The sequence below is a fragment of the Prunus avium genome, chromosome 5 (genome assembly GCF_965620075.1).
Source record: "Prunus avium chromosome 5, drPruAviu1.hap1.1, whole genome shotgun sequence".
Classification (NCBI taxonomy): domain Eukaryota; kingdom Viridiplantae; phylum Streptophyta; class Magnoliopsida; order Rosales; family Rosaceae; genus Prunus; species Prunus avium.
The window spans coordinates 20,810,743-20,823,922 of NC_142288.1; the positions used below are offsets into that span (position 1 = coordinate 20,810,743).

Genomic DNA, 13,180 nt, shown 5'->3' on the forward strand with positions numbered 1-13,180 from the left:
TGCATCCTTAATTTTAGACCACGTTCATTACATACAGTGGATGTTGTAAAAAATGTAACCATTAACATATAACCAATACAAATAGTAAAAATAATTTTGTTCGATTATTTAAAGGAATATATGCAAAATCAACAAAAATATATTGCCAATTTGGCCATGAAAGACCAAAATAAAAGGTTAAAAGGTCACTGTTATCTCAATCCATGTATTTAACTTGCTGTAACGAGTATTACTAGGTGATTGGCTGTGACTCTAGTGAAATTCACTTATTACCAAATATATTTGACAAGCTTAAAAAATGTCATCTTTTTAACATTATTCTTATTTTTTGTTTTCTTTATTTCTTTTTCTTGATTTAAAAAAAAGCGCTTTCAATTTTGTCTCTCTCATTTTTCCTTGTTATTATCAAGTCAATGTGTTCAATCTTGTCTCATTTTTGCAATAATTAATGTTTCCTTGATCAACTCACCGTCCCTCGACTGCAATTTAGTGGATATAATATATAGTTCTGTACCTATCACTTTACAATTGTGGGCTCCATTTAATATGGGTAAATTAATAATGAGCTTTGGATATAAGGAGATTCATCCTTCATAAACTAAACCAGAATTATGAACATATTTATTGATCTAAACCAAATTTGCAATTAATTTGCTTCAAGCATATGATTTGTGTTTAACATTTCATTACAAATATATAATACAATCCTACGATATTATGAAAGGCTTGCACTCAATATGGGGAACTTGAGAGTCTAGAAACTATTAGTGTCACTAAATCAAATAATCATTAATGTTTCTTGCAATTAATGCATCTACTTGATCGTTGAGCGTTGATCATATACATGTTGTTAACATAATTTTTCTGCAACAAGTGCTATATTATGTTCATCTAGGAAACACCATAAATGTTGTGCAGCATGGTAATACAGTAATTTTCCTTTTTTTCCACATTATATTTGATTTTGATGATAGTATTTCATCAATTGATTGTACAACTAAAATTCAAATACAGCTCACAATTGGACAAATCAGCTAAATCCAATGCTGCAATACAAGAGTGCACTTGGCCCTATTATTTTTACAATTATTTTCAAACCAACTTGACTAATTGGATGGAATTAAGAACATTTCTAGGTGTGCCCGAGCATCCTATTTCTGTGATACAAAGAAGAACCTTTGAATCTTTTCTTGTTCTGAGATGCAGAGGATGAGATATAAACAGAACCAGGCAGGAATGTGTAGACAGCAAGTGGGGCCCTCACCTCATGGATCCCATCACTCAATACAATTGAGCCAGATATGATTGGCTGCTGTGAAATCTTTGGACCAGTTACCTTCACAGTAAATGATTTCTTCTCACCAACAGAAGAGAAAGAAAGGGTAGATGGTGAAACAGAAACTGTGATTGTGGAGAGGGGTGAGAATGAGGCAATTATATAAGTTGAGTTTGGTGAGCCAACATTGGTGACTGTTCTTGTGAACTCAGCTTTGATCTCTTGGCCATCTTCAAGTTGAAGGGAGAATGAGGGGTAGTTTAGATCCCAAGCTTTGCCTGGCTTTGTGCTGCCACAGCTGCTGTTCTTGTCACCGGTGATGATCCTCAATGTGGTGCTGTTGTAGCCCTGTTTGCAGAGGAAATTTATGTAGTCTGCTTCCGATGCGTCGAAGATGAGGCCAGGTTTTACTGCTTTCATAGGATTTATCTGACCAGACCCGTAAGCGAATTCGAGGTCTGCGTGTTTCTTTGAATCCAGGACAGCAGCTGTTCACGAGGGAGAAAAAACTAAGGGTAGTTTGATAGAGAGATGAGACCTAGGACTTGAGCTTGTGCAGTTTTAGGACATAAAATTACTCTATTAGTCCATGTAGTTTGTTGAGTTTTCCCGTAATATCTCTAGTTTAACTTTGTAAAATTACTAACTTTGTCAACAGAGGTTGATGAGGTTGTCATCCCTCAATTCCCATGTTTTCAAAGTAAAAACCCTCTCAAATCCATGTTGGGAGAGGCTTCAATGGCACACGAAATGACAAAATACCCTCACTCGTGGGAAGCACGCAATGCACGGGTTGCGTTTTTTAAACTACTGGGACGAAAGTGAAAATCCGAGCAAACTACAAGGACTAAAAGTAAGGCACACTACTCATAATTAGAAGAGGAATGCAGTGAAAATGAGTACAAGTGTATGTAGTTAGACTGTTGATACCTGTGGTCATGAGGGCAGATTTGATTGCAGCAGCAGACCAGCTTGGATGAGCAGCCTTGAGATAGGCAGCAGCACCACTAACATGAGGGCAGGACATGGAAGTCCCTGAGATTATGTTGTACTTAACGCTCCGTGTGTCCTTGTAGAAGGTCTCGGATGGTGGTGCCACAGGAGACCAAGCAGCAAGTATATCCACACCAGGGGCAGTGAGATCAGGCTGTGTACATCAATTAATCCACAGCCTCAACATATACACATATCTATAGGAAAATGAGTAATTGAGATTCATGGAATTCATATTTTTTTTGTCACCTTGAGAATATCTGGGGTCAGAGGGTTAGGTCCTCTAGAAGAAAATGATGCAATGGATGGTGCCATGACATCCTTATCATGCTCAGGATCAGAAACCAGAATTGTTGCAATGGGGTTCCTGAAACAGGTTGGTTTCACTCTCCATTCATGAAAATGAAACTTAGGACATGATTTAGAGCCAAGTAAAAGATAACAATGCTTACTCTGTTGATCTTATATAGTTCAAAATTTTCTGTCCATCTTCTATTGTGATCTGTGTTGAGGGTAAGGGGTAGTTAAATGCAACATCAGTGGGAAAGTCGACCATAATCGTACCCACTCCGCCGGCTCTTCGAATGTCAGAACCATCCGAGAAGGAATCACAGTAAACAATCTTCCCCTTGATTTTGTCTGATCTCAGGGTGTCAGGTACACAATCGCCTGCAAACTCTGAGCTTGCACCTTTGGAGATGTTTGCAGCATCTCCTCCCCATATTAAGGGATATGACTTTCCATTTAGGTCGAAATTATTAATCGAAAATCCCTTCATTTGGAAGGTATGTTGTATTAGTAAGATGATACAGCAGTAAGTATTCGTACCATCTCAACTAACCATCTAGTATGCGTCTCGTCTTTAGTACCGTACATGGTCAGTTGAGATGGTACAAATATCTATCAGTAATGTAATTCTAGAGTTTCAAACTCACAGAGTAAACTTGTCCATTCCCAAGAACTGCTTTTGCAGTAAATCTTCTGTCAATGGTGCTGGCAGCAACAGTCAGAATCCAAGGTGCATAATTGCTAACAGTTGCCGGATAAGGCCCCCTGTTTCCCGCAGAACTTGATGTCAATATACCGTTTTTCATGGCGTGGAAAGACCCGATCGCTATCGGGTCTTTTAGGTATTGGATGGGATCATCAGAGCCAAGTGATGTTGATATAATGTCAACTCCATCAGCTATTGCATCATCAAATGCTGCAAGGATATCTGCAGCAGCACAATCTGACAACCAGCAAACTTTGTACACAGCGATTCTAGCACCGGGGACACCACCTCTTGCAGTTCCATTAGCAAGCCCAAAGTAACTTGCTGCCACCTCCCGGCCTGCAGCAGTCGAAGCAGTGTGGCTTCCATGTCCTATGGAGTCTCTTGGTGAATGGAACTCGCTGCTGTCATATTCGCCTTCGCTATTGTAGAACCGGGCTCCAATGAGTTTGCTGTGGCATTTTCAAGTGTTACATTAGTTGTCTTGTGATCAAAGATGAGCCAAAGAACAATCAGCTGCACACAAGAGCGCTTTATGTTTATTATGTCAAGATCTCTAGAGACTCCCTTTACGTAGTGCTCGAACTCTCCTCGAGTAGTGCTCAAATCCCTTCGAGGGTAAAAATTTCCAGAGGAAAAGAAGGAGGAGGAGCAACAACCGGTTTTATAACGGGACAGCTGATGATGTTCAATGCTATGTTATGCATGAAAATAAATCTTTTCCGGAGCAAGAGAGCTCACTTGTTGCATGTGAAGTTGGGGCCTTGGCATACACCCTTCCATTTTGTAGGCGGAGGTCCAAAGTCTTTGTCACTGAAGCTATCAGATTCCGGCCAGATTCCTATGAAACCGAAGACAATTAGAAGGTTTTGGAATTTTTCAAAAGGAGATGATTGTGAATTTTTCTTTAACTTATCTCTCAAGTGTTACCTGTGTCTATAACCCCAATAATAACTTCTCCTTCTATACTTGCTCCAAGTTGGCCTTTGCTGAAACCTATGAAGTCCCATGACCTTGTTGTGTGAAGCTTTAGCTTGTGGTTTGGAATGACTGAAACTACACCTTCCATTTCTGCAATCCATATGTTTCATATTTTTCCTTCTTAGCTTTGAAAATTGAAATGTCTTGAGAAAACAAAAATGCTCGAGAACTTTCGAACACATTTTCATTCCTTTTGTAGCCACTTGTTTTTGGTAATCTTACCTGACAACTTTGCAACTTCTTCATCTGATAATCTTGCTGCAAATCCATTAAAGCTCTTCCTATAACTATAGATCAGTGACTCTTTTGCTGACAAAGTGCTGCAATTGGGGAAACACAAATTCTCAAGATATTTCAAAATGTATGTGTGTTATGACAAAATATGCCACTTTGAAAAAAACAAAAATAACCAACTAGCATTTAATCTAGTGGTATGTTTCTTGCCAACATTGAAAGAAGTTTCAAGTTCGAATCTCTCCTCCCCAACTTATCAAAAATTTAAAATTGAAGAAAAAAAAACACCCCCAATTTGGACTGAACTTTAAATAGTGATGTTAATAACCTTCCAAGTGCTCTTTGTAGCATTGAATGGTGTGTTGAGGCAACAGAAAAGCCTCCCTGAGGCCGATCTCCCATGTACACAATGTGAACCTATACACAAATAAATACAAATTTCATCAGAAAATCAATCAAAATGCAGTTCCAATTCTCATATTAAAAATAATTTGTGTACCTTTCTCTCTTGGCCATGGCAAGCTACCACAAATGCTGCAAGCAACAAAGCATATGGAAGAAAATGCAGCATTGCCTTGGCCATTTGGGGCCAACTAACTCAATGTGTACAAAGTTGATATGTTTGATAAGATCCAATTAGTTTGGTATTTATATAAGCAAAAACATTTGAAGATTGTAATGTCCACAGGCGGCAGATTCCCCTTGTACGCACAGCTCAATTAGCGAAGGCCAGTTCTTGCTAGTTCTGTTTTTTACAGTGTTGCCAAATGACGGTTAAAACTACAATGTTTGAGGAAGCACATTTGCCTTGCATTGCAGCTCACAAAGTACCCTTCAAGAAGCACATTAATTATAAGGCAAATGATGTTTACCTTTTACATCAATTATCAAGGCAAGTTTTTAATTGACACATGAACTAAGGGTCACTTTGCACCTCTCTGATTTTGGGTTAGTGATAGTTTAGTCCCTATCTTTTAATATTTGACAAAAACAAAGTTATGAATCCTTACATCAATTGACCTAGTTTTCACTTATATGAACGACATATTGATGACACGTAGATTAATAATTTGATAGACAAATGTGTTAATGGCATAATAATTTGGAGCTTTAAGGTTGTTTCTCCAATTGGAAAAAAAAATAAAACAAAACAAAACTTGTTACATTAGCCAAATGACAAGTGAAATTGATCCTTTGTTTAATGTTGCCAAAGAACATACCCCTGATTCCTTTGCATTATCCTGTTAAGATTGTTGTCACTTGGTCATAAAGAATAATATACAGATGCTCTCTCTCTCTCTCTCTCTCTCTCTCTCTCTCTCTCTCTCTCTCTCTCTCTCTCTCTCTCATATTTTCCTTTGTTATTACCACTTCCTAGTTTTGACCTTGTTTCATTTTTTTCTTCTTTTTGCAAGAATCTGTCCTTCCTTAGAAATACAGCGACCCTCCACTGCAACGTAGTGGATAGATAGATCCCTACCATTTACTGAGTAATATATTGTGGACCCCATTGAAGAAGGGTGATAATAAACTTGGGAGACGAAGAAAAGCAATTTTTTTTTTTTTAGCCCAAACTTCCTTTTGAGAAAATGTGATTTAGTAGTTTATTGAAGCTACTTGGATTATTGTATACTTTTTATTTTTCTTTAGCTATTTGACAATCAAGATTTGTAGTGATCTAAGGCCTCTAAGAAAAGTTATCTTGATCATATCCAATGTCATACATGGAGATGGAGTTATCACAACTTCTCAACCTTTTGAAGGAGGAAAACTTTGCCCCCTTTCACGAAACAAATGTCTCAAAAATGTTACATCATGTAAGTGGCACATGAGCCATATTTGAGACACCGTGTTTCATAAAATGAATATGGACAAGTTTTTCTCCTTTTTTTTTTTTGGTTACAAGGATGACAGAAGCCAAGGAAGAAAAGCTAAACAGGCACAGCCCTATCATAGGCCCTCCCTAGTTCATCATCCCGCAAAGTGCTGGTAAGATGATCAGGAGCAGAATCATAGTGGTGTATACCCAAAGGGAGCTCATGCCCCATATTGGCAAGGAGGTCCGCAGCTCTATTTTGTTCCCTGTAAATATGAGAGATGTTGCAACTCCAGTTGCGACGCATTAATTCTTTGCAGTCCTCAATCAAACAGAATAAAGGGTGGGATTGCTCACAGGTTTTGGTTATCAAGGTGACAGTTGTCATTGAATCACTCTCAATCTCAAGGGATCTAATGTTTTTAGCCCAAGCCATTTGCAAGCCTCTGAATAGACTCCATAACTCAGCCTCCAAAATAGTTCCAAACCCGATGTTAGCTGAAAAACCACAGATCCAAGTTCCATTGGCGTTTCTCAGCAGCCCACCAGCGCATATTAAACCAGAGTTGATTTTGCAGCTACCATCCACATTCAATTTAACATTTCCAAGGGAAGGAGGCTGCCAAAGGACTTGGATAACCTCTCTAGCATGAATAACATTAATCACCTTATTGATGTCATACCAATCACAAGCAAACTGAAGAATAACCTGCATGAGGTGGGGGGGAGCTTCATAGCCAGTATTGAAAGTGGAGCAGCATCTCCATTTCCAACAGTGCCAAAGAGCGGTGGTGAATACCAAGACCCAAGGTAAGTTGTGAGAGACTTTAATCTTGCTCTTGAGATTGATCATAATCCAAACATCAAAGCTAAGATAGAAGGTATGAGCCAACGAAAGGGGTATTTCAATGGAGTTCCAAACCTGTTGGGCATGCTGGCAGTCTTTGAATAAGTGCTCCATAGTCTCAGGGAGGGACCGGCATCTATGACAATTTGGATCAGTAGTCAACTTTCTTCTCTCTCTCTGGACATTAGTGAGGATTTTGCCATGACCAATAAGCCACAAAAAGGTCTTTATCTTTGGTGGCAGATGCAGTTTCCATATGAAATCCCAAGCCCAAGGCGCAGAATTTATCTCATCAAAGAAGGATAAATAGGCAGATTTAACAGAGAATTAGACAGGCCCCAGATAGTACTATCTGGTCTTTGAGTCTCAGAGCCCGTATGAATACTGCAAATTCTGCCAACAATTTCACTAGGAAGCAGTTGGTTGAGCCAATCAATCTTCCACCCACTTTCAGACATAAAGTCCCGCACAGTCCATTGTAACATGTCTTCAGAAAGAGGGATTATGGAAAGGCCCTCGAGAGGGCCACAATCAAGCCAATTGTCCTTCCAAAAAAGGATGTCATTACCTGCTCCGACTCTCCATTTTAAACCTTTAGAGAGAATTTGAGTGCCAAACAGGATTCCTCTCCAAGTATTAGAGCAAGCAGCTTGAACAGCTTTATTAATATTCAGAATATGGTTGCTCTTAATATATTTTTCCTGCAAGACTTTATTCCAGAGACCTTGGCCCTTTTGCAAAAGTTTCCAGCCCACCTTAGCAAGTAAAGCTTGGTTCATTAAATGGGTTTGTTTCAGACCAAGACCACCCATGGACTTAGGTTTACACACAGAATCCCATTTAACAAGATGAACTTTGGCTTTTTCCTCATTGTGCCCCCATAAAAAGTCTCGATTGAGTTTGTCAAGTTTATCACAGATACTGATAGGAAATTGAATCGTTTGCATGGAATAAATAGGAATGGAGGAAGTAACAGATTGGAGATACACTAACCTTCCTGCCATGGAGAGGGTGTGACTTTTCCAAGAAGCAAGGCGTTGTTGAACTTTTGAGACCACATGACTGTAAGTGTCTTTGTTCACTCTGGAGTGGACAAGAGGGACTCCAAGGTAACTTCCCAGAGAAGTAGTAAGCGGGGAGCCACTGATGGAGGCAATTTGGCCAGCAATCGCAGGGTCAGTGTTAGGGGAACAGAAAATCTGGGATTTTTCAAAATTGACTTGTTGTCCAGATATCCCGCAGAAAGTTTCCAGGCATAGGTGCATAATGGTGGCTTGTTGGGTATTAGCTTCCCCAAACAAGATAAGATCATCTGCAAAAAAGAGGTGTGAAATAGCAGCTCCTCCTCTAACAACTTTGATTGGCTTCCATTTCTTAGAATAGATGGCACCGTTAATGATGTGAGACAACTTTTCCATGCAGAGAACAAAAATATAAGGAGAAATAGGGTCTCCTTGTCTAATCCCACAGGCTGGCTTAATACTCCCAGTTCTTTCACCATTAAGAATGGCTTGATACTTGACAGTTGTAATGCATTGCATAAGAAGCTCCAAAACTTTACCTCTGATACCAGCTTCCCAGAGCACATCCTTGATAAAGTGCCATTGAAGTCTGTCGTAAGCTTTGGACAAATCAATCTTCCAAGCAATGAAACCTTTTTTGGCTTTTGAGTTCCTGAAAAAGAAAGTAGAATATGGATCAATCATACTAACATGAAAAAGAAAGTAGGTTGGATTAGCGTCAACACATGAGTGCCGCGATTTTGGCATGATAAATTTTTGAACTTGTATTTGTATGGAGAAACTGTCTTTTTCATTTTCTACAAGATTGATTATATTGTAATTGAATTTGAATCAACAGAAATTGATATCAAATTTATTATATTTTAAAATAAAATAATAAAAATACTAAAGTCAGTCATTCACGTATGTAATTAAATTTACTTAAATTATTTTTGAATAGTGAGTTCTCCATGCATTAATGATCAGCATTAAGCCACGTGTGTGCGCGAAGACTCATGTTCAATCAAACATTAAAAACAAATAAAATATTGAGATGGGCCACCAGATATGGGAACCGTCCATGGTAGACGTACAGCTGCGGGCCCACACGAATATGGAGCCCAGTCTTTTCTTGTGCCTTCCCATCTCGATCGGAGCAACCAACCCAACTTGGGGACTGTGGGGAGTGCAAATGTGGGCCCAATCCAAACATCAAATCCCCCCCAAGTGTTAGCCGGTGGACCCCACAACCTCCACCACATCCCTCGGTGCACGCGACCTCATCGCCCAGCCATTGACAGCTTCAACGATGGCCCACCCTCCACGGGGAGGGATCACATCTTTCTCGTTGATGCCCCTACCCTCATCAACGCACCCACAACGAGCGTGGCTTCCACGTCCGAAACAGAAACGCGTTGACGAGGGGAGTACTGCCGACGTCGTTTTGAAGAGGGTGGGGGAGATGCGAGGGTTTGGATAAACTACGGGTTTGGGCCCACCATTTCTAGGTGGACCACACCACACACAAACATAGCCCCAGCCAGCCAGGCTCAACGAACTCCCTGCCTACTCCGAACACGTAACACGTGTGACCTTTCCTAACACGTGTGCGTACGGTCCGACCCGGAAACAAAAGGTACCCGAAAAAGAGTTTCACGCAGTTAGCTTCCACCACCTCCGCCAGTAGACTACTACACTCTTCAACGCCATCTATTTGCATGAAGATAACTTTATCATGCATTATTTTATTATTTGGTTTTTATAAAAATTATTTAATCAAAAAGAAAAAGAAAATGGTGGATTGGGTTGAGGCATACAAGTTTTGAGAGAGGAAATCAGAACCAAATAAACGAAGGGGACAAAGCAAAACAACAAAAACCCAATAATAATATTTTTGTTTTTCTTTTCTAAATTCTTTTTTTATTTTGAATTTGCAGCTGTTTCATCAGCTCTGATCAAATTCGGAACACTAAGAAAGAGCTCGCTCAACTCACTTCACTCACTCACTCTCTCATGGCGGTTTTGCAATCACTGGGTTTGATGTTGATGATGAGTTGTTGGCTGGCCGATGGGTCGACCCATGAACTGCAACTCCTGCTTGTCGTAAATTTCAAGAGAAAAATCTCTCAGCATCTGAGCCTTGCTCGCGCCACTCCCGCTACCGTTACTGTTGTTACTCGACGAGCTCACGCTCGGTGCCATTGTCGTCGACGACCTCTTCGCCGCCCTCGACCCCACCGTGCTCGTACTCGCCGCCGAGTTTGACAGAGCCGGCGACGGAGCCCGAACCTCCACTCCTCCTCCGTTATTCGCCACAAAACTCGATATGGGCCGGGTAGCCCCAGCCACGTTGAAAACCGGCGTCACTGTCGGCGACAGGGCCCATATCTGCGGTTGTGGGCCGGACGGTCCCGCACCCGAGCCCACAGGGCCCATCCAGAACGCATTCGCCGGGACCATCAGCCCGGCGCCTCCCACGGCCCAGACCGGAACCAGGCCTTGTGGCGCCGCGGGCCCTACCGGAGCCAGACCCGACGACTGCGAAACGGCATCGTTCTTCACGTCCACGAACTCAGAATTCGAGGGGCGTTTTCGCTTCTTGGCTGTGGAGGAAGGCGAGGAGTTGTCGTCGGCCGAAGTGGAGGCCGTGGTGGGGATCTTGAGGGTCCCACCGACGGAGACGGCGATGGCGGGAACGGTGCCGGTGCCGGTGGCCTCGATGATGGCTTGCTCGGCGTGTTCTAGGAGCCACCGGACGGTTTCGCCGTCGGACTTGTGGCCGAGTTCCCGGGTCAGCTGGAAGATCCGGGCCGCGCACGTGGCGGGTATTCTGATCCTCCGCCCGCGTCCCTCGACTTTCGTGTGGCGGTCCTTGGTGGAGGCCCGTCGGGTCGGGTTGGAAACGGGTACATCCACGGACATGGGCATTTGCATCGCCACTGGGACCATGCCGATGGAGTGAGCCTGTGGCGGAGGGTCGGAGTCAATGGGCTCCTCCTTCAGCTGCTGAAACGTCGTCGTCTCGTCGAAGTCGGGTTGCGTCGAAACGACCCTGTTTCCTTTGTTGTTGTTGTTGTCTTCGGGGTCGCCGGTGCTGGTGCTGAGATCGGAGGTGCCTCCGTCGTCGTCTTGATCCTCCAAATACGACGTCATTTTCGGAGACCAAAAATAACAAAAAGAAAAGAGAGTCAGTGACGCAGATGGGTTTTCAGTTCGAAGAGGGAGAAGAATTGGACCGTTTGGTTCGAGAGAATCTGCGGGAAAATGATTAGGGTTTTGATCAGCTTCGTGAGTTTTGGAGAGACGAAGTGAAAGGCGAAGGCTTTATCTCCATAATCCATACACGGGACGGTAGAGAAGGAAGCATGAAGAAATGAAACTGTGAAAATATAGTAATATAACGGAAAGACAGAAATTAAAAAAAAAAGAATTGGGGATGAAATAACAAATAACAATAAGGGAGCCCCACTGCCCCACTATTTGGAATTTTACAAGCACAATGAGATCATGATGATCGTAGGGTGGAGGATGGGGCCACGTTTTAGGGACCTATTTGGGTGGGCCACGGCTAATGACGTGTCCCAATCTGTGGTGGTGGACCACTGAGGCCCCAGCCAATCGGATCAAAGAGATGGAGTCACTCAGAAAGGTCTGGAAAAATGCTTCAGTAGATTTCATTGGTTATTGGTTGGCACTTAGCAATTTGGCCTCATCGCCCCATTTACTGTGGTCCATCAGCCTATTAGTATTACAAAGCCTAAAGTCCTTCTTGCCTTTTTTAAATTTTCCTTTTGAGCCAAATGTTAGAAGGACCATAATTACTTTCAACAAAATAATAAAAACGACCACAATTAAATATATTTTTATTATTATTCATCAATGGAAAGTTGAACTCCAACTAAGACAGACATCTTTTTAATATTAGAAATCATAAACCAGCTTCTCTAAACGTTAAAACTATAAATCAGTTTCTCTTTACATTAGAAAGATAAATATTAGTAAATTAAAAGTTAATTAGCGTATAATAATTTAGAGATACGATATATATCGAAAAATAAATCACTCCATCTTTTTTATTATTTATAAAAATGATAATTTAAACTGTAAATTAATCTAATATATTAAGAGAGAATTTAAACTTAATGCGAATGAACAAATTCACTACACTTACCAACTAGTCTATACCATATCTGCATTACCACTCCAACTTAAATATGTCATTTGAGTCACAAAATATGTTAGACCTATTCTTTGGCAAGATGGAGTAGTGGTCGAATGGGTAGAGCCAAAAGTGGGATTTTATTTATTGACCGTTAAATCTGTTTGAGTGACTGTGTTGACTTGCCGGCCAAGAGTCAAGTTGATGAGCTCTCTTTTTATCCCCCCCACACCTAGTTAACATTGTTTTCAGTGATTAATACGCTAATTACATTTCTTACCCCTTTTAGCGGCTCACAACGCCATCATAAATTCATAATTTTCCCAGAACGGAGTATATTCATAAGCTAATTGTGCACAAATCTGGTTCCTTTGTCAGCGTCGCCATCCCAACTCTTGGGCTCTAGCAGTCTATTGACATTAAAATGTCATTTTGTAAGCTTCAGACACAGTGATATTTGACCACACTGCCACGGCTTTGACTGGCCTCATCATATTTGTCTCATACCCTTCCATTCTCACAAGTTACAAACACAATCCGCACAAGGTAAGGTGCTTCTATTAGAAAGCCCCTTAGCTTCACAAAATCGACTCCGCAAAAGGTGAGAGGATTTCGCTAACGTCAGTTGTCCACACATAGAGTTTACCTGTCGCACAGGATATATCCCATTCCTGTTACATAGAAACTTTTCTACCACAATACATCAACATGCATCAACAGCCAAGAGCCGACCCTCTCACACATAAACAACTGACTCGAGCATCGCTCTAGGTAAGCTGGTTGTGTGCAAGACTCTCTCAACTCTCAACCCTAGACCATAACTCGTAATCATAATGAAATAGTATACTTTTCATCAGAGTCGGTGTCAGCCCTCTCCCT

At 41.4% G+C, this 13,180-nt stretch overlaps 3 protein-coding genes across 3 annotated transcripts; all 3 read right to left on the reverse strand.

The window, feature by feature from the left end:
* Positions 1 to 946: 946 nt before the first annotated feature.
* LOC110748089 (subtilisin-like protease SBT4.3) lies at positions 947 to 5,070 on the reverse strand. Its single transcript, XM_088252981.1, has 10 exons — positions 4,978 to 5,070; positions 4,807 to 4,895; positions 4,467 to 4,564; positions 4,194 to 4,334; positions 4,005 to 4,104; positions 3,205 to 3,715; positions 2,722 to 3,041; positions 2,519 to 2,636; positions 2,207 to 2,423; positions 947 to 1,764 (listed from the first exon to the last, which is right to left on the reverse strand). The coding sequence occupies exons 1-10, from the start codon at positions 5,059 to 5,061 to the stop codon at positions 1,133 to 1,135; spliced, it is 2,310 nt and encodes a 769-aa protein (XP_088109107.1). The 5' UTR covers positions 5,062 to 5,070; the 3' UTR covers positions 947 to 1,132.
* Positions 5,071 to 6,464: 1,394 nt separating this feature from the next.
* Positions 6,465 to 8,907, reverse strand: LOC148294494 (uncharacterized). Its single transcript, XM_088252985.1, has 2 exons — positions 8,703 to 8,907; positions 6,465 to 8,453 (listed from the first exon to the last, which is right to left on the reverse strand). Exons 1-2 carry the CDS (start codon positions 8,845 to 8,847, stop codon positions 7,426 to 7,428), a joined length of 1,173 nt encoding a protein of 390 aa, XP_088109111.1. The 5' UTR covers positions 8,848 to 8,907; the 3' UTR covers positions 6,465 to 7,425.
* A 162-nt stretch (positions 8,908 to 9,069) lies between these two features.
* Positions 9,070 to 11,550, reverse strand: LOC110747933 (transcription factor TCP9). The gene has a single exon (XM_021947993.2). It carries the CDS (start codon positions 11,293 to 11,295, stop codon positions 10,171 to 10,173), a length of 1,125 nt encoding a protein of 374 aa, XP_021803685.2. The 5' UTR covers positions 11,296 to 11,550; the 3' UTR covers positions 9,070 to 10,170.
* Positions 11,551 to 13,180: the final 1,630 nt, after the last annotated feature.

What these genes read in the sequence shown, in the direction of transcription:
- LOC110747933 (XM_021947993.2), bottom strand. Translation starts at nt 11,295, where the DNA reads ATGACGTCGTATTTGGAGGATCAAGACGACGACGGAGGCACCTCCGAT.
- LOC148294494 (XM_088252985.1), bottom strand. Translation starts at nt 8,847, where the DNA reads ATGATTGATCCATATTCTACTTTCTTTTTCAGGAACTCAAAAGCCAAA. An exon ending in CTGGGAAGCTGGTATCAGAG is followed by an intron (nt 8,454 to 8,702) that starts GTAAAGTTTTGG and finishes TCTTTTTTGCAG; the next exon opens with ATGATCTTATCTTGTTTGGG.
- LOC110748089 (XM_088252981.1), bottom strand. Translation starts at nt 5,061, where the DNA reads ATGGCCAAGGCAATGCTGCATTTTCTTCCATATGCTTTGTTGCTTGCA. An exon ending in GCCATGGCCAAGAGAGAAAG is followed by an intron (nt 4,896 to 4,977) that starts GTACACAAATTA and finishes ATTTGTGTATAG; the next exon opens with GTTCACATTGTGTACATGGG. An exon ending in CTACAAAGAGCACTTGGAAG is followed by an intron (nt 4,565 to 4,806) that starts GTTATTAACATC and finishes CCCCAATTGCAG; the next exon opens with CACTTTGTCAGCAAAAGAGT.